Source organism: Panthera pardus, unplaced genomic scaffold, assembly GCF_024362965.1.
Source record: "Panthera pardus isolate Hobbes unplaced genomic scaffold, ASM2436296v1 HiC_scaffold_7, whole genome shotgun sequence".
Classification (NCBI taxonomy): Eukaryota; Metazoa; Chordata; class Mammalia; order Carnivora; family Felidae; genus Panthera; species Panthera pardus.
The window spans coordinates 40,846,154-40,872,070 of NW_026527002.1; the positions used below are offsets into that span (position 1 = coordinate 40,846,154).

At 40.4% G+C, this 25,917-nt stretch overlaps 1 protein-coding gene across 5 annotated transcripts in view; it reads left to right on the forward strand.

Moving 5' to 3' along the window:
* Positions 1 to 1,351: 1,351 nt before the first annotated feature.
* Positions 1,352 to 25,917, forward strand: part of ESRP1 (epithelial splicing regulatory protein 1) — a 64,603-nt gene continuing 40,037 nt past the window's right edge. For all 5 annotated transcript variants that reach the window (XM_019453488.2, XM_019453490.2, XM_019453491.2 and 2 more), the window contains exons 1-10: positions 1,352 to 1,602; positions 2,116 to 2,244; positions 3,502 to 3,615; positions 6,647 to 6,761; positions 19,365 to 19,463; positions 19,601 to 19,655; positions 21,088 to 21,198; positions 21,309 to 21,441; positions 21,536 to 21,578; positions 23,976 to 24,277. In XM_019453488.2, the coding sequence (XP_019309033.1) occupies positions 1,471 to 1,602; positions 2,116 to 2,244; positions 3,502 to 3,615; positions 6,647 to 6,761; positions 19,365 to 19,463; positions 19,601 to 19,655; positions 21,088 to 21,198; positions 21,309 to 21,441; positions 21,536 to 21,578; positions 23,976 to 24,277 (1,233 nt within the window). In that variant the 5' untranslated portion in view covers positions 1,352 to 1,470. The remainder of the gene's footprint in view (positions 1,603 to 2,115; positions 2,245 to 3,501; positions 3,616 to 6,646; positions 6,762 to 19,364; positions 19,464 to 19,600; positions 19,656 to 21,087; positions 21,199 to 21,308; positions 21,442 to 21,535; positions 21,579 to 23,975; positions 24,278 to 25,917) is intronic.

Sequence of the window (25,917 nt, forward strand, 5' to 3'; positions counted from 1 at the left end):
TCTGACTTGGTGGCTGGGTGGCGATAGTGGGCGCATAAGCCTCTGTGCAGACCTAGCTTAGCTAGAGAAGGGAAACCGCTCGCAAAGTTGGCCAAATCGACACATAAGTACAAAGGCAAAGGTATGAGGAGGGACGTAGGGGTCAGAGCTGGGAACTGAGGGAAAATTTGCTTTGGCCTGATTTAGGAAAACATTAGTGTGTATGTTTTATTTAGGGCCCAGAGCAAAACAAAGTTTGTGGGCCCAGCCATGGAGAAGGTTCTAGTCTCAAGCTAGCAGCCAGAACCAAACAAGACGTGGCAATTAAGAAGTAGAAGAGAGACAAGGAAGTGGGGTCCATTGTGCCTAAATTTCCTCGCGGGGACTCCCTGCTCCGTAGCGCGCAGCGTCTGCGCCTTTGGGCGAAACTTGGTGGCTGGGTGTGCTGCCCCGGGCGTCTGGCTGTGTCTCCAGAAGGTGGGTAGCGTCCCGGGGTTTGGAGGAGCTCGGGCCTGGGCTCTGGCCGGGAGAGAGGGAGGGCCCACAAGGTTTCACCTACTGTTTGCACTTAAAGGTGTGTTGGGCTCGGGAGCGGCTTTCCCGGTGCTTGGCAATTGCCCCTGCCGCTTCCCGGCTATGGTTGGCCGGTGCCTCCCTCCGCGGTTCGCCCTCTTGGGGCGCCGCGCCCTGAGCAGCTACGCACCCCAGGCTTCACCTCTGGCCTCTTTTCTCCTCCCTGCGCCAGGCCTTTTCCCTTGACCCTTTAGAACCCCCGGCTTAGTTCCCCCACAGTCGACATTTTTCCATGCCCCCCATCCCTCTCGATTACCTCCAAAGGGGTGACCCCCACAAGCGACTCCGGCCCTCCCCTCCGCGCCCTTCACCCCTCACCCTTTTCCCGTCTGGCCTCGGCTACCCTTCGGGTGGCAACCGTCTCTTCCCCGCCCCTCACGTCTCCCCCTCCTTCCTTCTCGCCCTCCTGTCTCCATTCATCCAGCCATTGTCTCCCGCCCCCTCCTCCCCTTTCCCCAGGCGGCCTCCACCCCCACCGCTGCCACGTCGTAGTTTGAAGGAGCCAATGGGCCGGCGCCGCCAGGTGTCTCTTACCTGCACCACGTGGGGGAGGGGGAAGGGGCGGGCAGGTAGAGCCACATCCCAAAACAGAAAAGCTTTCAGCCATTGCGCGCTCCACCCGGGGTGCAGCCCAGCTCCTGGCTTTTTGCATAGACGCACGGGCAATTGAATACAAAAAGGGCAGGCCTCCTGCGCCCTCCTTCCCACCCCCTTCCTGCCCAGGGTGTGGAGCACCGACCAGGTGTGGGCTAGGGTGGTTGGTTACCGCCTTTTGCACCGGCGGCGGCGAGGAGGGGGGGGGCGGGCGCTCTTTCTTCTTTTTCTCTTGGAAGAGGTTTTAGCACGGGTTTTCTCGTTCTCACTTCCACCCCGCCTCACCGCCTCCCGACCCCCCTCTCCCCCTCCCCACCTATCGTCATGACGGCGTCTCCGGATTACTTGGTGGTGCTTTTTGGGATCACTGCTGGGGCCACCGGGGCCAAGCTGGGCTCGGATGAGAAGGAGCTGATCCTGCTGTTATGGAAAGTCGTGGATCTGGCCAACAAGAAGGTATTCCTCCAGATTTCTGTCCAATTGATAGGAGTGGGGCAAGAAGTTTATTGTAGAAGTTTGGAGAGTCGGTAAACAAGTGCTCTCGTTTAGCCACTTATGAGGCTGGACCCGAGGCCTACAGAATCCAGAGTAAAACCAAACTTGTTGGCCAACGGCCTGGGAACCGTTTCAGTAATCTGAAATCTGGCTCAGGTGGAGCGGCCGGGCGCAGCCGAGCCAGGTTCTCTGCCCGTCGGGGGACGCCCCGCGGAGCCGGGGTGAGATCCTTGGGGCTCGGGTTCCCACTTCTGGGCCTTTCCGACCTGATCCGGGTGGGGGTGGGGCCGGAGGCAGGGCCGTGCCGACCTCTCTGCCACCGGAGCCGCTCGCGACGAGTGAGCTTTGATTCTGTGGCCAGACCCCTGCAGCCGCGCTGGCCGCCCCAGCAGGGGAGCGAGGAAGGAGGGTGAATATGGAGGCTTCCAAATTGAGGAAGGGGGAAACTGACCCCAGTTTCTTTCCGCCCTGGAGGTGGGACAGTTGCATGAAGTGCTAGTTAGACCGGATCAGTTGGAGCTGACGGAGGATTGTAAAGAAGAAACGAAGATCGACGCGGAAAGCCTGTCCTCCGCGCCGCAGCTGGACCAAGCCCTTCGACAGGTGACAGCCTTGGGCCGCGCGGTCCACCTTTATCCAGGCCACCCCGGCGTCCCCCGCAAGGCAGCCCAGCCACACCAGGTCCCACGCCCTCGCCGGCCGGTCCACGCACATCCCCGGGGCAGAGTGGCAAGACGCCCAACCGCGTGGGTGGAAACCCGGCCTTGGAGGCCGAGGTGGACCTCTTGGGAGGAGGTCGCTGCTCCTCCAAGCCTCCCAGCCCCTAGCGTCGTGGGCCCAAACTCGCTAGTTTTCGAGTCTTTCCTGGGGCTTCAGGAGCAGTCGGGTTTTACCAATTGAATGAGGAGCAGAGGTTGAATCCTAGCGCCCCCATCCCGAGGCCCAGACGCCCGACGCGCCCGTCCTCTGCGGGGCTTTGGGTGTGTGGCTCAACGCTAGGACAGAGGGCGCTGTAGTGTAGATGAGCGGGTGGGCCCCGCGAGGCGTGCCAGAGGCGGCCCCAGTTCAGTGGGAAGCTGAGGGTGCCTGCTTGGCTTCAAGCTTCTGAACTCCTAAAGGCACGGTTTGGGTTCCCTTATTACTTCTTCAGTGGCTTTGATCCTAGCTGGGGAGGGCTTGCAGACCCGAAGACGTAGGGCTGATCGTTGGGTCACTGTGAAACTGGTGGAACCCCCTTAACAGAATTGAGGTGACCTAAAAACCTGCTGCTTCCTGGTTCTGACGGGTACTGGATCAGGGATAGGGCGGGGCGCTAAACACCTGTGCACAGGTGCGTGTCCGGTGCTCTCTTGGCCTGTGCGCCAGGACACGAGGTGCGAATTAATAGGGGAAAGTTATCATTTGGGATAGTGTTCCAGGGAAAGTGTTGCCAGACTTCCCAGAGGTCTGTATACCCATTAACCACCTTTGCTTATCAGAAACTGGCATCTTTCTTAATCTTGAAACATCCGAACATAAAATAACACCAGGGAATGATGTAATCTGAAGGCAACCTGCTGATGAAACGAGACCCGACTTAAAAGTCTTGAATGTGGATTTAGCGCAAAAGTAGATGGGGGCACTGAAGGGAGAATGTCTATACTAAATTCTCCTGCGGGTGAACTGTGGGTTGATTGGAAAGCTTGCCAATCCAAAGGACTCTAGATAGCTTGTGGGAACGGAGCCTTTCTTTCTAATGTTGCCCCAGCACTGGTGTCCTCTTTTATGGCAGCGTGGTTTTCGTTGGTTACCAACACGTGGGGCCACTTTGCCGGAGTTTGTAAATCCTGCTTAAGTTGCATCCCTGTGTCTTGTTTACAGTTTAACCAGTCAGTAAGCAATGAACTGAATATTGGGGTTGGAACTTCCTTCTGTCTGTGTACTGACGGGCAGCTTCATGTCAGGCAAATCTTGCATCCTGAGGCTTCCAAGAAGGTAAGAGTGCTGGCTTCTCGGAGAATGATTGGACCTTCCTTTGGGGGTGACTGGAGGCTTTTTTTTTCCCCCATGGTTTATCCAAGTTTCTCCATTTTAAAAAGATGTGTGTCGGGAGTTATTGTTTCCTGGCAGAATTTCAGTTTGAGAAGATAACAGAGGAATAGTGGTAATGGTTTCACAACAGTGTGAAATGTAGTTAATGCCACTGAACTGTAAATATTGTGTTGTGTATATTATTGAATGTTAAAATGGTAAATATTGTGTTATGTATATTTTACCACAAAAAAATCATGACCCTTTAATAGAGATCTTTGAGATTGCAGTAATTTTATAGATACCTTCTGGTGACTTAACAAAAGTTTCTCTTTTTGTTTTATGTTGTTTTTGAGATGGTTGACATTCCCCCTTTTCTAAGCATATTAGCTGAATTTTGACATGTAAAGTAACAGCAGGTAGGCAGGAGAGAACATTTACTTTTAAATTTTAAGACATTGTAATATTCCCTTCTGTAGAAAATGCTAGAAAGGAAGGAGCAAAGAAAAATAGTTTAATTAAACCTTGTTAATCGTAACTAATTTCATTAAAGAGCTTTGTACTGTGTAAAGACCTAGTCATATAACTAGTGAAACATTAATTATAGCATACTGCACTTTGACTTAAAGTAAATATTCAAAACTAATTAAATACTGTATCATAACAGTAGGGTCAGCCTTCATCTTTTACCTTTGCTGGTCTTTCTGACATAGAAAAGGGTATGGAGTGAAAAAAACATAATCTTACTGTAAAAATGTGACTCCTCTCTGGGAAGAATACTGAGGGGCTGTGGGGAAATGGAGACAGCAGAGGGCAGCCCCAATGTAGCCAATCATTGCTAATATAGTTGATCTTATCAACTTAATTAGTTTGAGCTGTAACTTTTTATTGTGGTAGGCAAATACTGAACTTGAAAAGATGAAGTATTTTCAGGAAACTGGATGAAGCAAGTCTTCAAAGAAAGATTCAGACTGACAATTGATGTCCCAAGTATAGTGACTAGTCAGTACAGATTTTTCTTTTTACCTCACTAGGGAAATGGAAAGAAAGGAGTTAAATATATGATGACAATTTCAAAAATTCAAGGGAGAAACTCAAGTTCCTAGATCTTAAAGGTTGAGAAAATCACTCCTCTTATAGCAACTTTTGTAATAACTTGGCTAAAGGGGTGGCCACGGGGAGTGTTTTTTGTTAATTAAATGTTAGACCAGTTGCTATCCCCTTGATCCAGAAATAGATATATGAGGATTTTTTTTTCCCCTTTCAAATTCTTTTGGAGAGGGATAAAACTTAATACTTTCCCTATTTGGCTTGAGGAAAACAGCTGTTTTTGTTATTTTAGATGGGCTGCTTTAAAATGTGGAGAAACCTCCAGAGAACAATTGAGACATTTTCCTGAATCACTTCTATTAGGATTTTCATAAAGAAACCTGAACCAACTTAGTATCCTAAAACCAGAAACTAATTTAGTATCATAAAGGAATTCTATTCATGGCAGGGGGGAAGGGGGAGAAAAAATGGTAAAACAAAATAATCCTGCCATTCAGAAAACAATATTATTATTTTTCTCTAATATGAACATATTTGAAAATATTCTTCCAGGTTTTTGTAGAAAAGCCTCATTTTTATAAGGAGCATTCATACTACACACACTTTTTAGCTATTTTATAATTAGTATAACATCAATATCTTTTGTAGGAATTAAATGTTAAGTATTTTTAAGTGGATACAGCTATTTAAAATCTTTTATTGTAAAATGTGAGTTATCAACAGGTTTTAAATGAACATTTTTGTAGATAATCCTGAAGGTTTCACCATTTTTTTAAGTAACTGTTTTGAAAACCCTGACCATGGTACAATGATATCTATTTCATTTTTTTTAAGATTTTATTTATTTTTTTGTGAATCTCTACACCCAACATGGGGCTTGAACTCACAATCTCGAGATCGAGTTGTAGGCTCTACCAACTGAATCAGCCAGGTGCCCCTGCCAGACATCTATTTTAATTAAATAATTATATTTAATTATTTAATTTAATGAGCAGGTGTACATCTGATAGATCCAATGAGGAAATCTGAATAGAAAGAGACATTGTATAAATGTTATGGTTGCAAACATTAAGTCTTTATTTCCTTGACTTTCTAATGTATAAGTAGGTAGAAATTCCCAGTAAATCAGCAGAAACTATTTTGAAATTGTAAGAAAAATCTAAATTCAGTTTTAAAAAATTCATCTTTGACAGTTATTTGATGGGGTTTTTTCCTACAAAGGGAAACAAAAATGCATTAGTACAATATTTGCCCAGACAGTTGAACTTGCTTAATAAGTACGAGAGTAGTACTAGTAGCTAAGAACAGTAGGTAACTATTTCTTCTTTACCCTTGAGATTTGTGATATCTTTTTTTTGTTTGTTTTTGAGTCTAATTTGAGTTCTCAGGTATAGCTAGAATATTGGTCACAAAACTAATGTGGGACTATAATTTGGCACAAAATCATGCTTTTTAGGTAATCAGGAATTTACTATCTTGCTCTGATTTTAGTATAAAAATATGAGTGTTATATGAGCCTAGTATTTAACTATGTTTTGTAACTGAATCCTATATCTGGGTAGACACTGTAAATATAAGCATCTTTATGAGAACTGAGAGGGCTAATGTTGCTGCCTGAAAATACAGACTGTATGAAATGATTATGGCTGAAAAGAGTGTAATTTTATCAATTAGAAAATGTATGACAGCCCAAATATAGCTTCAGAAGTGTTTTGAATGGAATGTGTAATGGAACACAAATGTAATCTATTGCCTTAAAATAAGATAATTTTTTTCCATGACACTTGTATATAGGATATAATACAGTACTAGAAAATAGTCACTCTTATATTTAATTTTAAAAATTAATTTTGGTAAAATATACTCCATGCCATTCTTAGGTTCCTAATTATTAGAGAAACATTAAATTCATTGAGTTAACAGTGTCTACCTTGTCCTTCCTCAGAATGTATTATTGCCTGAATGCTTCTATTCCTTTTTTGATCTTCGAAAAGAATTCAAGAAGTGTTGCCCTGGTTCACCTGATATTGATAAACTGGATGTTGCAGCAATGACAGAGTGTATCCTTTAAGTGATTACCCAAGAATCCTTTGAAAAGGTAGCTCCAGATAAAATGGCAATTCAGGAAACTTTAAAATCCTTTTGTTAGTGTATGAATGAAATTGACCTGTCCAAAATTTGTCTACTGTGCTAGGAAGAACTAATAGTACAGTTATAGGCATCTTTCAAAGTAGCTTTTATGCTTATTTTTTTTATTTTAGAGGGAGCGCCTGCACGAGCAGGGGAGAGGGTCAGAGGGAAAGAGAGAATAAGAATCTTATTCTTATGCATGGAGCCTGATACAGGGCTCGATCCCATGACCCTGGGATCATGACCTGAGCTGAAATCAAGACCCTGATGCTCAACCAGCTGAGTCACCCAGGCGTCCCTCAAAGTTATGATTTAATTAATTTCAATACTGATTTAGTGTGATGGATTTAGAGTTGGATTTTTGTGAGTTGAACATATCTAAAATAGATTTCCATTTCACATTATGGGAGTGTTTTTGGTTTTTTGGTTGATGAAGAATGTGAAGACTACCTTCTTTGATAACGGATTCCAAGGCCACTTATTCTTGATTATCTTTGTTTTAGGGCTTATTTTGACACCTTTCAAATGGATATGCATTTTTTTAAATAGCGGAATATATGCTCTTTACAAACGTTTCATTGGTATTTCTTTTAACCCTCCTTGGGTTTCTCAAATACATATGGTGATTATAATGAGTCCTCTTTTGAGATGGTACAATGAGGTGGGGACTTTACCCCAAAATCCTTTCATTACCAAAATAGCATATTTGATGCAATATGTATCCTAAAAGTAAATTTTATAATCACAAATCTTGTAGTCATGAATGACTGACTCGTCATCTTCCATCCAGTAAGTTTTAAAAGTGCTAACTAATAAGCAGTCATGTGCTAACATCAGATGTGAAATTGAGTAATAGAAGGGTTGGGCAACTTACCCAAAGCCACTATGAGAACAAACTTAAAATTGCATTTAAGTTCTTTCAGGAACCTGTGGGTCATAGATGTTTATTCTTAAACTTTCTCACTTTTTAGGAGCCAAAGCCTGATTCTTGTTTTATTTCAGAATTTCCTTTCCTGATTGGAAAATGTTTGCATGTTTTTCTTAACCCCTTGTAAGCAGGTCAAACCCATTATGTCTACCTTCTTTCTGGAAGTAGTTAGCTGGAAATTTGCTTTAGCGTCCCTAGTAGTGCTGGGAGATGGATGTAGTAAGCTCATTTTGAGGGAACTTTTATAAGAATTAAAAGGTTTGGACACCAGAAAAATTCTTACTGATTGTTTTGTTGGTTTGAATGCTGTATTAGCCTGCTAGGGCTACCATGACAAATACTATATAGGCTATGTGGCTTAAACAACAGAAATTTTATTTGCTCACAGTTTTGGAGTTTGGGAAGTCTAAGGTAGACAAAAAGAGATCCAAAAAATCAATAGATGGAGGGAAAGTCTAATAAAGTTATCTTAATTTAGAAAAAGACAATTTGAGTAGAAAAGGCAGTATATTAAGAATTGTTTATCCTTGACAATTCAGTATCCTCTTTTAGCAAAGAAAATCTTCCCCTAGTGATTATAGGTCACATGGTAGTAAAAATTTCCACAGCTACAAGCAAGAGATGCTTATATTTGGGTTTTTTGGTTTTTCTCAGTGTGTTGACAGTTCAGGGAAAATTTATTAAAAGTTCATCCTTTTTTTTTTTTTCTCCTTGGCTTCTTGTGACCTTCACGTGTATAAAATTTGGGGCTATTAGTAAGCATTTTCATTGTGGTGATCTGGACTTTTTACTTGCTCTCTGCTTTGCACTGGTATATAGTACTTTATAAAATAAAATTGAATTATCTGACATTAAATTTTTTTTCGTTTTTATATTAGAGAGAGCATGAGCAGGGGAGGGACAGAGAGATAGAGAGAGGGAAACACAGAATCCAAACCTGGCTCTAGGCTCTGAGCTGTTAGCACAGAGCCCTATGTGGGGCTCGAACCCACCAACCTGAAGATCATGACCTGGGCCGAAGTTGGATGCTCAACCAACTGAGCCACTCGGGCACCCCTGAATTATCTGACATTTAAGTAAATAGATATAGGATGCTATGACAATTATTGTTGTTTTCTTGTCATTCATGTTAATCCTAGCTCTAAAACTATTGTTGGTGGTTCTTTTTCAAGTGCCATGAAGATGAAAATCAGAAATATTTGACTATAGTAAACAAAGAAATTGTGCATAAAGCAAACTTGGACTCCATTTCAGACATATCACACTTGGAGTATGATCTCATGGCCCTTTAGTAATGCATTCATTGGAAAAACTAAGGTATTTCCTTTTTTTCTTTTTTTAAGTTTATTTATTTTGAGAGAGAGTATGTTCAAGTGCATGAGCAGGGGAGAAGCAGAGAAAGAGGGAGAGAGAGAATCCCAAGTAGGCGCCACACTGTCAGCACAGAGCCTGATGCTGGGCTCGATCCCATAAGTCGTGAGATCATGACCTGAGCCAAAACAGAGTCAGCTCAACCAACTGAGTCACCCGGGCACCCCACTATTTTCTGTTTCTTAAATAGCTTAATTATATCCTACTTCCTTTGGGCTTACATTGGAAAAGTCTTAGATTTATAGTTTTATTACCAATCAGAAAATTGATTTTAATCTTAAATGTTCTTATTAATGTTTTATCTGCATATTTTTTCCCCACTTAATGGGTAAGAAATCTTAAGCTTTCCTAACAGTGGTTTTTATTTTACATTGCAGCTGTGATGAGTTATTTTATGACTCCTATTCAGAGGAATCATTATTTCCTTGACTAGACCACCAAAGTTCCCAGCTCAAAAAGTCATAATGGGGCTTCTGGGTAGCTCCGTTGGTTAAGCATCGACTCTTGATTTTGATTCAGGTCATGATCTCATGGTTCGTGAGTTGAGCCCCACATCAGGCTCTGTGCTAATAGCACAGAGCCTGCTTGGGTTTCTCTCTCTCTTTCTCTTTGCCCTTGCACTGCTCATGCTCTCTCTCTCAAATAAATGAACTAAAAAACACAAACAATCATACAAAATATGACTATCTACTTGTCCTTATCTATGCATAGGATTTCTACAATGTCTGGACCAAAGAGTTCTTTCAGTTCACTAAATATTTCCCTTTCTAATATGGAAATGACACTGAATTTGGAAACCTAAAGATGGTCATTACACATCCTTGATGGTTTTGCCAAGTAGATGGAGAGTCATTTGCTCCTGAGGGAATGAATACCTGTTGGACCAGGTAAACCAGCAAGGGAGGGAGAGGCTCTTGCCAACCCTTGGAAAGGAACAAGTAAGAGAATATGTAGCTTTACTTTCCTGGGAAAGTTACTTACCTTCTCCAAGCTTTACTTTGATCTCAGGTATTCCCAAATGAAAGCTTTGTAAACCACTAGGAGCTATGTAAATGAAAAAGTATGACCACTTTGATAAAAGAAAGGGTTTAGGAATTTCTTGAGTGCGGTTCTCGTCCTTATTTTAGTGCTTTTTTCCCTCTTTTGTCTTTGTGTTGGTTCTGAGACCACTTCTGGTGTTAGTTGTTGGGTCTCTCTGAGTTCTTCAAGTTGCAGTTTTGTTACCTGCTTTTTAAATTATGCAGTCTCAGCAGACAAGAAGACCTCATTTAGCAGATGAACGATGGGTAGCATTTTGTAAGCTTTTTATTTAATCAGGTGAGGTGGTGAGGGTGTGAAATAGGGATTGAGGCCTCAATTTTTATTTTTTATTTTTGGAAGAAATTATCTTAGATTTTTTTGGAAACAAATAGTTTTCTCCTGTGGAAAAGACCTTTCGATTATGGGACTATTTGTATAAATGACTTCTTTTATCCATTTAAAAAAAAGAACCCTATTTTCCCCCCAGTGGTGGATGGAATTACTTCCTCTTGGTTTCTTAACCTATTTTTTCTTTGCTTTGTTGTTCATGAACTAATTTATTTTCATTAATCAAGACCTCTTCCATTTTGTTTATTGTACTTAGCCTTTGGCAAGAACTTTTTAATGAAGTCTGGCCTTGTAAGGAGAGCAGTGAGCACTTGTGAGTTAAGTGCTTACTGTATGTGCCTCCAGCAGCCTCATAACCAGTGGGGGAGTGTCGCCCCCTTTTTACAGCTGGGAAAACTGAGGCTTAGAGTTAGAAGTGTCAGCATTTGAGCCAGAGTCCTTCTGAGGTAAAAACCGTGCTCCTTAACTAGGGGGTAATATTCTAGAATTTACAGAGCTCACTTGAGGGTGGTGTTACATGTTAAAATAGATGATCTCCCTTGTAAGTTTATATTCTGTGTTTCCTGAGCACGTGTTGAACTATTCAGCAAGAAAGAGGAGTGAATAGAAATTTTGTAAAATTTTTATCCAGTTGGATCCGTAGGTGCTGTTTATTATTAGCAAATGCCATTTCACTAGTACAGCTTTCTATTATCAGGATAAAAAAAAAAAAAAGTCACTAAACCACTCTTGTCTGCCTGTCCAAGGGTTAGTAGGGGTGTGTGTGTTTCACCACTTATTTATTTTTTTAATAAATGTGTCATACTCATGTTCTCCCAATCACTTTTTTTTTTAATGTTTGTTTATTTTAGAGAGAGAGAGAAAGAGACACAGAGCACAAGCAGGGGAGAGGCAGAGAGAGAGGGAGACACAGAATCCAAAACAGGTTCTAGGCTCTGAGCTGTCAGCACGGAGTCCAGTGCTGGCTTGAACTCATGAACCCCAAGATGCTTAACCAACTGAGCCACCCGGGTGCCCCTGTTTCACTACTTCTTGATGAGGGTGAAGGATTGTATGTGTGTATGCATGTGCTAACACAGTGATATTGGCCTGTTTTCCCATATATTAAAGATCAAGATAAAGCCTTACCAGCAGAATGGTTGAGAACACAAGCTCTCAAGTCAGATTTATTGGGGGTGAATTTACTATACCTCTTAGCTTCATTTTCCCCATCTTAAAATGGCCATGCCTATTATAAGGAATAATAAGAGGGGCACCTGGATGGCTCAGTTGGATGAGTGTCTGACTCTTGGTTTCTGCTCAGGTCATGACCTCCTGGTTCAGGGGATTGAGCTCTGTGTCAGGCTCTGTGCTGGTGGCAGAGAGTCTTCTTGGGATATCCTCTCTCTCGCTCCCCCTCTCCCCCCTCCTTCCCTCCTTCCCTCCTTCCCCCCCCACCTCTGACCCTATCCTGCTCATGCTCTCTCTCTCTCAAAATAAATAAACATTAAAAAAAAAAGAAGAAGAAGATAGTATATGCAAACACGTAGCCAGTGCCTGGCCTCCCACACACTTTCCAATGTTGCTGTGATTATTCAAACCTCACCAGGTTGTTGGGGATGAAGAAAAACAGCTTCAAAGGACTTCCTTGTTGATTTAAGACCTTATTTAAACTATTTTACACTTGAAATTTTTTTTTAACTTTGAGCGAGTTTGGATATAGACCTTTTAAAGCCTCAGGTACATGTTAGTACAGCTAATCTTCAAGGTTAACTTAGCTTCTCCAGTTGTAAATAGTGTGTGTGGTTCATTCTGCACTTACTCGCTTATTCTGATAAATCCAATTGCATAAACTTTCATTGCCCTTCTTAAAAGGGGGAGGGAAGTACCAAATCCTCCTTGGTACTTTTTTGCGTATGAAAAGGATTTTAAATATCGCCAAGTGTACAGTTAAGCTAGGTTAGTAGTTGACCTTGTTCACTGGAGGGGGAAAATTATCTTTGGCATCTCATCGGCATGATATGAGCCAAATCCGCAAATACTCTGGTTTGTGGTCTGTAGTAAGTGACTAGAAATACTGTATATTCTTGGCCAGCACTCAGAGTTATGTTAATTTTGTGTGGTTATTTTAATTATAAAATAATTTACTTTTAAAATCGGAGTTTGGGAATTTCAGGATAATTTTTTTGGTTTGTTTTAGATGGTGTTAGAAGACTTTGTTACCATAGAGTCTCTCTTTTCCTAATTTGTTTATCCCACATATGTGTCTTTTTCTAAAGTAGACATTTTCACTCTTTTGTGGCATCAGCCCATACTTCTATTTTATTTCTTTGAGATTACAATTGAGTCATCAGATTTGTGTTTTGTTAAAATAATACCTCCTGAAGTAATATTCGTTAGGATCGGTCTTATTTTTTCCCTTCTTGGAAAGAGTAAGCTTCTGGGAAATACAGTTAGAAAACTATGGGTTTTTAGATTCTTTTTCCAGCATTTTATTACTGGTATGAAAAAGTTTTTGTTGCCTTGGCTGTTATTTCTGTTTGACAGTGGCATTCTTGATTTGCTTTTTTCAATTTTTTTTTTTTTTTACGTTTATTTATTTTTGAGACAGAGCATGAATGGGGGAGGGTCAGAGAGAGGGAGACAAAGAATCTGAAACAGGCTCCAGGCTCTGAGCTGTCAGCACAGAGCCCGACGCGGGGCTCGAACTCACGGACCACAAAATCATGACCTGAGCCGAAGTCGACTGAGCCACCCAGGCGCCCCATTGATTTGCTTTTTTCAAAGCCTACTTTAGTATGAAAGGTTACTTACAGAACCTATTTTTTTTTAATTATGGAACTCAAGGGTAGTTTATCACTTGCTTTTTCCCTTCTTTCCTTCACATAATTGTAGGAAATTCAGTTCTTTGTTGGAATACTAATCCAACTTTTCTCTTGCCATATTGTTTGTTATTCTTTTTGTTCATTAGCATAGGTATTTTATTGTAACATGTCTGGCAATTAGGCAATTGGTGTTTTAAATCAAAGAGTAAGAATAGAATGGGAGGAAACAAACTTGTCTTCTGAAGGGCCTATGACAGGAAAAAATGGCGTGGGGTTGGAATTTCTAATTGGGATGCGATTATAATGTAGCTTTAGCTTAAAAAAGAGGTTACTTAAAAGTGAAAATTAATAACCAAATGTGTATTTTTAAGCAGTCAGAAAAGGTAACTTTTTGGCTGGATAAGCTAATAGTGGCGAGTTTTTGGTGATTCACCCCGCCCCGAGAGAGTTAGCTAATATTGATGAACTCTAAAATCTCACACTCTGAATTCCACCTTCAGCTATGGTATAAGTTTGGGTCAAATCCTGAAATCTGTTTCACTGAAAAGAGTGCTAAGGAAAATGTTCCCCCTACTCAGATGAAGGCAACAGCTGGACTTCTGTAAGCTCAGTGTAAATGCAGCACTTTGCTCAGTTGTAGCCTGAAATGTTAGTTTTGTTCCCACCATGTCTGGCTTTACCCTTCCTCATTTCCTCATGGCATTTCTCATTTGTAAAGCTGGCTGAGCCTGTTCGTGCTGTTGTGGTTGCCTCGAGGGCAGAGTGAGTAAGTTGCATGATGAGCCATAAATCAAGGGGCATAGACTCATCTTTCCTTTCCTCAAGATCAGACGTGCAGCAAGTAATTCAATATATAATTATGAATTGATAGAGGAAAGAATTGGTACTAAAACTTTTTTTTTTTTTTTTTTTTTTTTTTTTTTTTTTTTTGCTATTCTTTATTTGTTATTCATGTTAAATTCTGGTAAGGATTATGGATTGAGCAAGCCTTTTGAAGAGAGGGTGTCTGTGTGTGTAAGTGTGTGTGAGTTTTGGTTTAGGTTTGGGCATGCAGGAGGTTGGGTGACTTTTAAAAGTTGTCAGGAGCTTAGAGCTGCTGATCCTTGGTGTGTGATGTCTTGAAGGGAAACATGTTGGGACGTGTTATGTGGAACCAAGTTAGCCAAATGTCTAGAACATATTCCTACTTTAAATGTAGAATTCAGTAAATAATCCTTCATCTACCAATCTTTGTCTACACAGACAGGATACTTTACATTTTTACTTTTGATCATTTTTCACTTGACTTTGATATATACATTTAGAAAATCTCTCATAAAGTATTGCTTAAAATGAATTAAGCAAAGCTGCTTCTCTTGGTTCAGGGAATTATGTACACATAGTCAGATCAGAGCTGTATTGTAATCCCAGCTCTCTTACAGACGAGCTAGTGGACTGGGTAAGTTATGGAACTTCTCTAAATCCTAGTTTCTTCATCTGTTTGGTTTTACTCTTATCTATCTGGTAGGGCTATTGCAAAAACTGGAGGAAACAGTCAGTGTGTGTAGGGCGTGAAATATTTAATAAATGTCATCATTTATGTCACTAGATTCTGGGAAATGATAGGTGCTGTGATAGATGGATAGAGAACAGAAGGAGGTAGGGGCCTGTGCTTAGGAAATATACAGTACAGTTGAGGACAGAAATATTTTATGAGAATGGTAATATCTAATCAACTCTTAAATTGACGGTTGCAGCCTAGAGCAGTTAGGGAGGGTATTGTTGCTGGGTAGGAGTTACCTATGGTCTAATTTGGTTAGGGGATTAGAAAGATAAGAGAGCTTCATAGACTAGTTAACTGAGGAAAGGTGAGAAGGCTAGAAACCTCTTTATAGGAGAGAGAAAACAGTGGTTTGAATGGAATATACTCTCCCCATTCCTATTCCTTCAAAGCTTGATTTCAACCAATATTCTGTTTGGGGATAGAATGTTGTGATGTGGTAAACGTTCCTGTGCTGTTCTGCTTTTTGGCCATCTTCAAGCAATCGCTCTTCGTTTAGGCCAGAGGTCAGCAAACTTTTCCAGTAAAGGTCCAGATAGTCAATAGTTTATACTTTTTGTAGGCCACATATGGTCTCTGCTCATATTTTTCTTTTTATAATCCTAAAAATGTAAAATCCATTTTTCTGTTTTTGATCGTCCAAAAACAGGCTGACCATCAAGGGTTGACTCTTGCAATGTTTTTCTTTCATTTCCTAAGATAGGGTGTGTGTGTGTGTGTGTGTGTGTGTGTATTTACTGATAGGGGTTTGATACAGCACTGTACAGGTCCTTACATGGGGTTTTTTTTAGCCAATTTTCTTGAAACTCTGTTCAGTAATGGTCTCCTATATTATAAAAATTTTCTAGGGGTGCCTGTGTGGCTCAGTCGGTTAAGTGTCCAACTTTGGCTCAGGTTATAATCTCAGAGTTTTTGGGTTCAAGCCCAACATCAGGCTCTGTGCTGACAGCTCGGAGCCTGGAACTGGCTTTAGATTCTGTGTCTCCCTCCCTGCCCCTCCTCTGGTCACGTTCTGTCTCTTTCTTAAAAATAAATGTTTAAAAAAATTAAAAAAAAACAACTTTCTCTGATCATTCAGTGGATGGTGAGGGGTGAAGTTGGAACAATTGGGAACCATTAGCCTATACGAGTGGTTCCCAACCTGGAGTGATTTTTGCCCACTTGGGGACATTTGGCAATGCCTGGAGATATCTTTAGCCAGAACTCAGGTGGGTAGAGGCCAGCATGCTAGTAAAAATCCTATAGTACACAGGATCCCCACCCTATGCACCACCACCCACCCACCCCAAACAAAGAATTGTCTTGGCCAATAGTGCCAAGGTTGAAATAAAAGTGATTTATACAGTGGGATTGGTCTCCATTTCTTGGATACTTTTCTCTTGATTCCATCGTAGCCCCTGACAAGGCCAAAAGCAATTATTCTAATTGCAGGGTTCCAGGGGTGCCTGGGTGGCTCAGTTGGTTAAGTGTCTAATTCTTGAGTTTGGCTCAGGTCCATGATCTCACAGTTCATGGGATCAAGCCCTGAGTTGGGATTCTCTCTCTCCTCTTCATCTTCCCTGCCCCCGTTCGCACGTGTGCGCTCTCTCTCAAAATAAATAAACGTTTAAAAAAAAAAAAAAAAAAGAATTGTAGGGGTGCCTGGGTGGCTCAGTTTGTTAAACATCCAACTCTTGGTTTTGGCTCAGGTCGTGGTCTCGCATTTCATGAGTTCAAGCCCCGCATCTGGGATCTGGGCTCCATGCACTCAGTGCAGAGCCTGCTTGAGATCATCTCTCTCCCTTTCTCTCTGCCCCTCCCCCTCTCATTCTCTCTGTCTCTCTTGAAATGAATAAATAAATATTAAAAAAGAATTGCAAGGTTTCAAGGGACTGTTCAGTGGCAGGGTTTGCGTGGTAAACTATGGCTAGTCACAGCTAGTCCTTCTTAGCTCTGTAAGGATTCTTAAAGTACCCCTCCTCACCCCCTCCCTTGCCTTCCCAGAAAATTTAGGGCAGTTGTCTCCCCAGAGTATCTTCATCATTTGTTTCTACTGTTTCTGTCCTGTCGTACTTTTTGAAAACAACACTGGATTAATACTTACTGTATACCTTCCATGGATAATCATTTCATTTTATTTTTAAGATTTTATTTTTAAGTAATCTCTACACCCAACATGGGGCTCCAACTTACAGCCCCACGATCAAGTGTCACATGCTCTACTGAGCCAAGCAGGTGCCCTGATAATCATTTTAATGACCCGTTCCATGGTCATTGCTCAGGTGGAAGCATCCATCTCCTGGGATTGATTTTCTAATTCCTGAGGGGTCAGCACATTTATTTCATCACTAGATGATGTAAACGGTGGGATTAGGGGGTGGGGAGTATAGAAATTACCATTTCAGCTTGATGATTATCCTGTGAGTATACAAATAGGCATCTGGTGAGTTCAGAATTTTGGTCATAAATGTGACTCTCAAAGTGTGATTATTATGGGTTATGAAAGTTGGTTACCCAAGGGTTCTAGGATGAGGGGGAGGACATCGCTTTTTATAATGCCTGCTTTGTGCCTTGGACTTGTTTTATCTCATTTAATCTTCACAAAAATGCCCAGGGAGGTAAAGATTATCACAGCTTTGGCTTTTCAGATAAGCTGAAGTTTAGTAGGGTTAAGTAATTTGCCAAGGAACATATGCCTGCATTTCTACATGTAGTATATTTAACTGCAGAGAAATGTAGCCGGATGAGGGGCAACACAAAGTGAATTTGCGCAGCACCGTGGGAAAACAACGTCTCTTTAGTGGAGAAAGAAAGGAGGAAGGGGGGGTGGAGCTTGTGGAAGGATGAAATGGAAAGGGATTTTTAATTGAATGGAAAAGGATACTTATTGCTCATTGAATTAACTCCTCAGATGATTGGTTATAATGCTTGGTGGAAGTCAGGCTCTCTGAACTGTTTGAATCTTGTATCCTCTTTGATTGCTGTGAAGTAGTGCTTTGAAGTTTTTCTTAATGTCTGTCTTCGTTTTTTACCCTTATTATAAAATACCAGTTAGAAAACTAAAATAAAGGCAAACAACCACCCAGATTGCTGTTTTCATTTCAAATTGGAGGAAAGATAGGTCCCACAGTGTTATCTGTTGTATACGTTGTGTACTATATTATGAAATTTATGCAAATTTATACATAATACAAAGTATGACTGTAGTATTGAAACTTAGAAATAACAAAATTAAACATTTTAATGACTTCTTAAGCAACCATTTTGTCAAAGATACATGCTTCTTTTAGAGAGATTATAAATTTGTAAAACTTGATGTAAATCTCTTCTGGTCCCACTCTCCAACCCAACTTAAGCCATGCATTTCTCAAAATCCATGTATCCTGGCTTGCTCAAAGCATGTATTCACTTGATTGAGAGGCATATTAGCCATTGTTTGTTAGCTCTGAGTATTTGAATTCTTTCTACAAATTTACTCTCAAAGGACAAGCATTTGCTGCCATCTAAGAAGACTATACTATATGGCTCTATAAATCTGGTAGGGAAGTTCTGAGTAAAGGTGGCATAGAAATAGTGTCATCACTAATCTGAAGTTGTTTTTTTTTTTCAAACAGCCTTAAAAAGCCTTTTGATGCCTCATGATCTTGACTGATGTAACTATCTTTTTTTTTTTTCCTTTGAGAGGGAGAAAGAATCTAGCAGGCTCCATGCCCCGTGCAGAGCCTGATGTGGAGCTTGATCTCACAACCATGAGATCATGACCTGAGCTGAAATTGAGTCAGACACTTAACTGACTGAGCCACCCAGGCACCTGCCTATCTATCTACCTACCTACCTGCCTACCTACCCATCCATCCATTCATTTGAGAGAGAGTGGGGGATATTTATTTATTGAGAGAGAGAGAGAGATGTAACCATATCTTTAAATTTTTTTTAATGTTTATTTGAGAGAAAAACAGAGCTCATGTGGGGGAGGGGCAAAGAGAGAGGGAGACACAGAACCCAAAGCAAGCTCCAACCTTTGAGCTGTCAGCACAGAGCTGGACACAGGGCTCGAACTCACGAACCATGAGATCATGACCTGAGCTGAAGCTAGATGCTTAACCAACTGAGCCACCCAGGCATCTCTAGATGTAACCATATCTTTAAGTCAGTATGATCACTGCCTTGGATGTGCTATAAAGATAATAGGATGAAGAGGTTTACTAACTTTGGTGTATACTAGGTAGTTTGAAACTAAACGAAAGTGCTTAGTATTCATGCCTTTGCTACTACTCAATAAATAGAAATTTTATTACTAGTCATGCCTCAGGATAGGATTGATTAGGCCATTTTTTAATATATTTGCCCAAGAGGGAAATTGGAGACTCCAAAAAGTGTGGGTGAAGTCCAGACTGATAGGAAGCATCTATTCTGTCATTTCAAATAATTCTTGATCTCAGATGTATTTTACTTGGCTTCTTGGCTCTGTGTAAGTTTAATTTGGGGTTAGAAGCAACCTCACGTTACTTCCTCAAAATGTTTCCTTAACTTAATATCCCAGGTTTAAACCTTGAGAAGAATAGTTCAGTCTCCCGGTATGGAGCCTCTCAAGTTGAAGATATGGGGAATATAATTTTAGCAATGATTTCAGAGCCTTATAGTAAGTATTGCTGTTTTAACAGTTGCAGACGTAGAGTTTGATCCTGCCATTTTTCCCTCATGTATACTTTTAAATCTCCTGCCATATCTTTGTCTTCCTAATAGGTAAAATGATGACTTCTGTTTTCTCATTTTTAGATCATAGGTTTTCAGATCCAGAGAGAGTAAATTACAAATTTGAAAGTGGCACTTGGTAAGTACTAGAGTGGTATTCGGTTTGAGCCTTTTAATTTGTTTTATTCATATTGTGATATTTAACTCTTCTTGTAACTTCACTAAACCTTTTGGCTATCCATTGTTAAAAATATTACGTTATTTATAAAAGAAAGTTGTATCTTAAAGTGAGCTTGGATGTTGGCATTAAACTTAAGTGGAATATTTGTATCTCTAGTCACTATGACCCATAGGTGTTGTATCTGTGACTCTTGCTTTAGCCTCTCAGAACTATTCATCCTCTCACCAGAGAACTTCCAAAGGAAAAATCATAGGCTTTAAAAGAGTTCACAAGGCCCTTACGGAGATAATTTTAAGTATGTTCTATCAACTTCTACTTTAAAGCAAAGGAAATAACTGGCAAGAAGTATGAAATGGTGGTATCTCATTCTGATGACAGAACGGTTTGTAAATCACAGCAGCGAATCCCTGAGATTGCCTGCTGCCTGAAGTGAGCAAAAACTTTGGACATCTTTGCCCAGCGAGAGACTTTGAGGCCTATTTAGTTGGGGAGAAAGTGACTCATTCTGAAAGTGTCCTAGGACTATTAGAAATATGAATATGGGAGGAATAGCACATCAAAAGGTGTTAAAATATATAATAGGTGATTTGCAAATGACTCATTAAGGTGTGGGAACTCCCATGCATTTCCATAAACACTCTGATGGCTCCCCTGTTTGATAGGGGAGATATTTTAATGGCAGTGTTCTGACTGCATGCACACATTCCTGATGTGGGTTAATTGTCAGCTTTATGCAGATCTTAACTTTTGCTGTCAAACTGGATTTAAACTCCACTGGTATACTGGCCAGATCTCATAATAAATTTAAACGTATTCTTCTTGGTTCTAGGAACTTACTGGCTATCAGGGTATCAGGAGAACTTTGCTTTCTGTGACTTGATCCTAGGTCCTTTTGAGTTTATGGCAAGCAGGCAAGCAACTCCACTGATAGATGGTTTGTTGAGTGAGCTACCCGTGTGGGACCTGCTTTGGCACTTTCCTTTCTATAGTGAACCACCTAAAGAATACTTTGTGCCCAGATAATTTGTTTTTAATATCTTTATTTTTGAGACAAAAAGAGCATGAGCAGGGGAGGGGCACAAAGAGAGGGGGACACAGAATCTGAAGCAGGCTCCAGGCTCTGAGCTGTCAGCACAGAGCCTGACGCGGGGCTCGAACTCACCAACCGTGAGATCATGACCTGAGCTGAAGTTGGATGCTTAACCGACTGAGCCACCCAGGCGCCCTGAGTGCCCAGATAATTTTTGAGGTTCTGAAATAAATGAGGCAGTATTAAAAGTCTGTCTGAACACCAAACAATACCTTATGTGTAACTAGGAAAATGGTAGGAGGGAATAGTTTGGACTCCCTAGTGCTAATTATGCAAACTGAAGTTTTGCTTGACCCACAGCAGCAAGATGGAACTTATTGATGACAACACCATAGTCCGGGCGAGAGGTTTACCATGGCAGTCTTCAGATCAAGACATTGCAAGATTCTTCAAAGGACTCAATATTGCCAAGTTGGTTTTCTTTAATCTCTATTTTGTTTAGTAATCCCAAAGGGATAATGGGTGTCCTACCATTTTTCCTCACTGTGTTTTTCCCCCACTGCTGTCTGTCCTTTTCAAAGGGGAGGTGCAGCACTTTGTCTGAATGCCCAGGGTCGAAGGAACGGAGAAGCTCTGGTTAGGTTTGTAAGTGAGGAACACAGAGACCTAGCATTACAGAGGCACAAACATCACATGGGGACCCGGTACATTGAGGTACGTCCTCACAATCTGAGATCCTTGGCATCTTGAATGAATATTAATGTTGGAAGGCTCAGAAACTGTATTTAATTCCCTTTTCTTTTCTTAGGTTTACAAAGCAACAGGTGAAGATTTTCTTAAAATTGCTGGTGGTGAGTGCTTTTTATATAATGTGGCTATAAGAAGAATCTAAAATTTATTTATATACTAGAATAAATAAGTAGGGTCATGAATTTATTGCTTAAAGAAACAAAGGAATTGACTTTTTTTTTTTTTTTTTTTTATAAGTTGGAAACAAGACCCATATGGTATCAGTGACTAAATGTATACACTCACCCTAAGGCTTGAGTCAACCAACTGTAGTTAAATAGCCATTAACAATAGTAACATATGGGAGAGTCTGGCTGACTCAGTAGACCATGTGACTCTTTTTTTTTTTTTTTAATTTTTTTTTCAACGTTTTTTATTTATTTTTGGGACAGAGAGAGACAGAGCATGAACGGGGGAGGGGCAGAGAGAGAGAGGGAGACACAGAATCGGAAACAGGCTCCAGGCTCCGAGCCATCAGCCCAGAGCCCGACGCGGGGCTCGAACTCACGGACCGCGAGATCGTGACCTGGCTGAAGTCGGACGCTTAACCTACTGCGCCACCCAGGCGCCCCGACCATGTGACTCTTGATCTTGGGGCTGTGAGTTCAAGCCCCATCTTGGGTGTAGAGATCATTTAAAAATAAAACCTTTAAAAACAAAATAGTATCATAAAAAGGTGAAAGGGTCATTGTAAAGTCTTGTACAAAGGAAGAGAGTAGTTCTTGAAAGAAATTAAATAGTCTGAAAACTACTTTGAAACAATCACAGAATACCACACCAGAATACCTGGAATTGTTGTATATCTGCTTATAGTTTTTCTCTCAAGCTTCCTTAACTCATCAATGACCAAAAACATAGTACTTTTCTTGCTCTAATATGTTTGAATATGTAGTGTTTTGTTTGCAGTACTATGGTCAAAAAGAAATGGGAACAGATATTTATCTAATTATTGAGTAATTTGTTACTTTAAAAGCTGTAAGTAATGGATAAAAAATGTTAACTATGGTTTGTCTGACAGATTTTTTCTATACATAAAACTACTTTGTAAGTTTTTATTGCTCTGTTCATACAGCTTTATAACTTTCTCCTTTTAGTATATTATAAATATTTTCCCATGTAACTATTATATGTTAATTACTATACAGTATTAAGTACCATACATTATTTTAAAAACACCCCTGTTGGGCATTAAAAGCTTATTTCCAATTTTTCATGCTAAGTATGTTGCAGTGAATATTTTTGTCTCTGAATATACCACTCATTAGGATACCTCTCTAAAATTAGGATAGTTGAATCAAAGAATGTAGGTAGACCTTTTAAGAGGCTTTTGAAAATCTTCTATTGCCAAATATATACTAGGATGACTTTTACTTAAATATAGAGAACTTTTGTATCTCTGCATTATATAGCCCTGGTTAAAATCCTTGCAACTGTTGAACTTGTAGTAAAAACATCCTGTTTTCAATTTGCTAGTATATTTCTATTCTGGCACTTATTCCTTTAGATAAACGAAGGCTTCCAAATTCAGAGCTTCAAATTTAATAGTGCTTCCAGAATCCCAAAGTGATGTTTGATATTGGTTGGTGATGAAATACATTTGGAGTTGCTATGGCTCTGAGGTTCCATGATAGCTAATATTGTAAATTGAAGAAGCAAAGTTAACTAATACGTTCATGCCTGGGATTTCATGGCTTGTAGGTAGTATGATAGTTTGCTCTTAAAGGAAAATGTTCCTGGGGTGCCTGGCTGGCTCAGCCAGTAAAGCATGTGGCTCTTGTTCTAGAGCTTGTGAATTAAAGCTCCATGTTGGTGGTAGATGTGCATTTGAATATTTGCTATGTGGCAATATTGTACAAAATGCTTTATGTCAGGCAGAATGTTGATAAATCTTGAAATTAGCTGCCATGTATGTTCATTATACTTCCCTTAACTTGATTATTTTTGAAACTTTCTTAATAAAACATAGTCAGGAAAATAATAACAAAAGTCACCAAAGTGCTTCATGTATAGTAACTTATTTAATTATCATAATTTATGAAGTAGGTAATTTTACCTCCACTTTTAGATGAGGATACTAAAAGGGGTTAAACTTGACTAAAGTCATAACCTAGTAAATGGCAAAGTCAAGATTGGGCCCAGACATTCTAGCTCCCTGACCAATGCCCTTACCTATCATAATGACTTACTGCCTCTCTGTGAGAAGAATACAGTGGTTGGTGCATGATTTAACTGTCTGGCCACCTTCCTAAGTTAACAGGTGTTTTATGAAAACGGTAGGGGAAAAGTTTCAAACTTGTGGGAAGAGAATTCTGATTCCTGGGATGTTGTCATGAATTCAGTGGGAGTGTGAATTTTAATTAAAAACTCAAGACATTGCCAAGAATTTTGCCATTTTAAATTTGGTAAAGTTGATGTCTTAACCATTTCTCCCCATGTTTCCTGGTATTTGTGTTCCCTAGGTACGTCCAATGAGGTAGCTCAATTTCTCTCCAAGGAAAATCAAGTCATTGTCCGCATGCGGGGGCTCCCTTTCACGGCCACAGCTGATGAAGTGGTGGCCTTCTTTGGACAGCATTGCCCCATCACTGGGGGGAAGGAAGGCATCCTTTTCGTTACCTACCCAGATGGTAGGCCAACAGGGGATGCTTTTGTCCTCTTTGCCTGTGAGGAATATGCACAGAATGCATTGAGGAAGCATAAGGACTTGTTGGGTAAAAGATACATTGAACTCTTCAGAAGCACAGCAGCTGAAGTCCAGCAGGTTGGTTTTTTAAGAACATTTTGGTGCTTAGTGTGATTTATTATTTATTTCCAAGAACAAGACTACATTATTTATTGTGCTAAAATAAAACTTGAGAAATACAGAAAGTGTAAGTGCATTTTTAAAATTTTTCATTCCATAATTAAAAGATAACCACTGTTATTTTCTATATGCATAGGAAAAATACTATGTTTTTATATAATTAGAATACTGCTATAGATAAACTTTATATTCTGTTTAAAACCTACGTATCTTGAGGAGTCTGAGTGGCTCAGTTGGTTAAGTGTCCAACTCTGAATTTTGGCTCGGGTCATGATCTTCCGGTCCATGGAATTTAGCCCCCCAAGTCAGGCTCTGTGCTGACAAGTCAGAGCCTGCTTGGGATTCTCTCTCCCTCTCTCTCTGCCCTTCCCCCTCTCACACGTGTGCTCTCCCTCTCTGTCTCAAAATAAATAAGCTTAAAAAAAAACGAAAAGTCTCTTACCAATAAAAAAAAGAAAAAAAAAACACTTCCATATCTTGGAAGTTTACCCATGTCTAAAAAGTTCCATTTTTAATATGTCTCAAAGGTACATGATTTATTTAGAGAACCCACTGTACATTTAGGTTGGGGTTTTTTTCTCCTATAAGAAATTTCTAGATAAACATGCTTATAAAACTCAACTTCTGGTTGATTTCTTTAGAACTGGATGGTGTGAGCTTTTAATGTTTTTAATAACTTACCAAATTTATTTCCCAAAAGGCTTACTCAGTTCCATACTGCTGGTGACAGCATGAAGTGCCCTTTTGTCCTGTTATTGCCTTCCAGAATTCAGAGTTGTTTTTGAGGCACAGATGGGACAATCGTTTGCCCCACATGGTCCAGGCATGAAGCCATCTGCAGGGTTTCAAGCGTTTTGACTATTCTTGACTTACCAGCTGAATGGTCTTCAAGGGTCTGTTCATTTTTCCTTGTATCTGAGATCATGTGGACTGCCTCACATGTGGCTCTTCCAATTTCTTTTACTTGGGTCCCATAGTAGAACAGAGTCACTTTAATGATTCATTTTTGTCCTCTTCACAAGCAATTAGGACACTGACTCCACTATTATTTCTATGAGTTCATAAAATGATTTTGTCTAGCTTTTTTCTGCAAAGCCCATTGTGTATTGTGGTTTGACATCATTGCCCAAAGTTGAAAAGAACGTTTCACCTGGTAGAATACCAACATGTTTTTATACCTACAGTGAACAGAGGTGACATTCCGAGCTAGTTCTGCATCCTGATGTCCTCCTGTTCTTGAACCCTAATCTATGAACATACTTCTACTTTAAGTAATTCTGTACCTTGTTGAAAATTAGTATCATAAACTCTGAATTTCTAAAATATACTAAATGTGCTTGAGGCTTCACATATTACATCCATCAGTGCCAAACCAGAGGAGGTGAAAATGAGACTTTAGATCTTTAATTGGAAGAAAAGTTTCATGGAAATCTTGGCCTAGAACAGACTACTCCAGGGCCTTGGCTACTGTATGTTGATTGGTTTGGGTATAGAGTATGCTGCCTCTGTATGACTTTAATGTGGTTTTGGTTATAGATGAGCTTCCTCTCTAACCCCATCCTACTGACTTATTTAAGAAATGCTGAGGTAATCATATG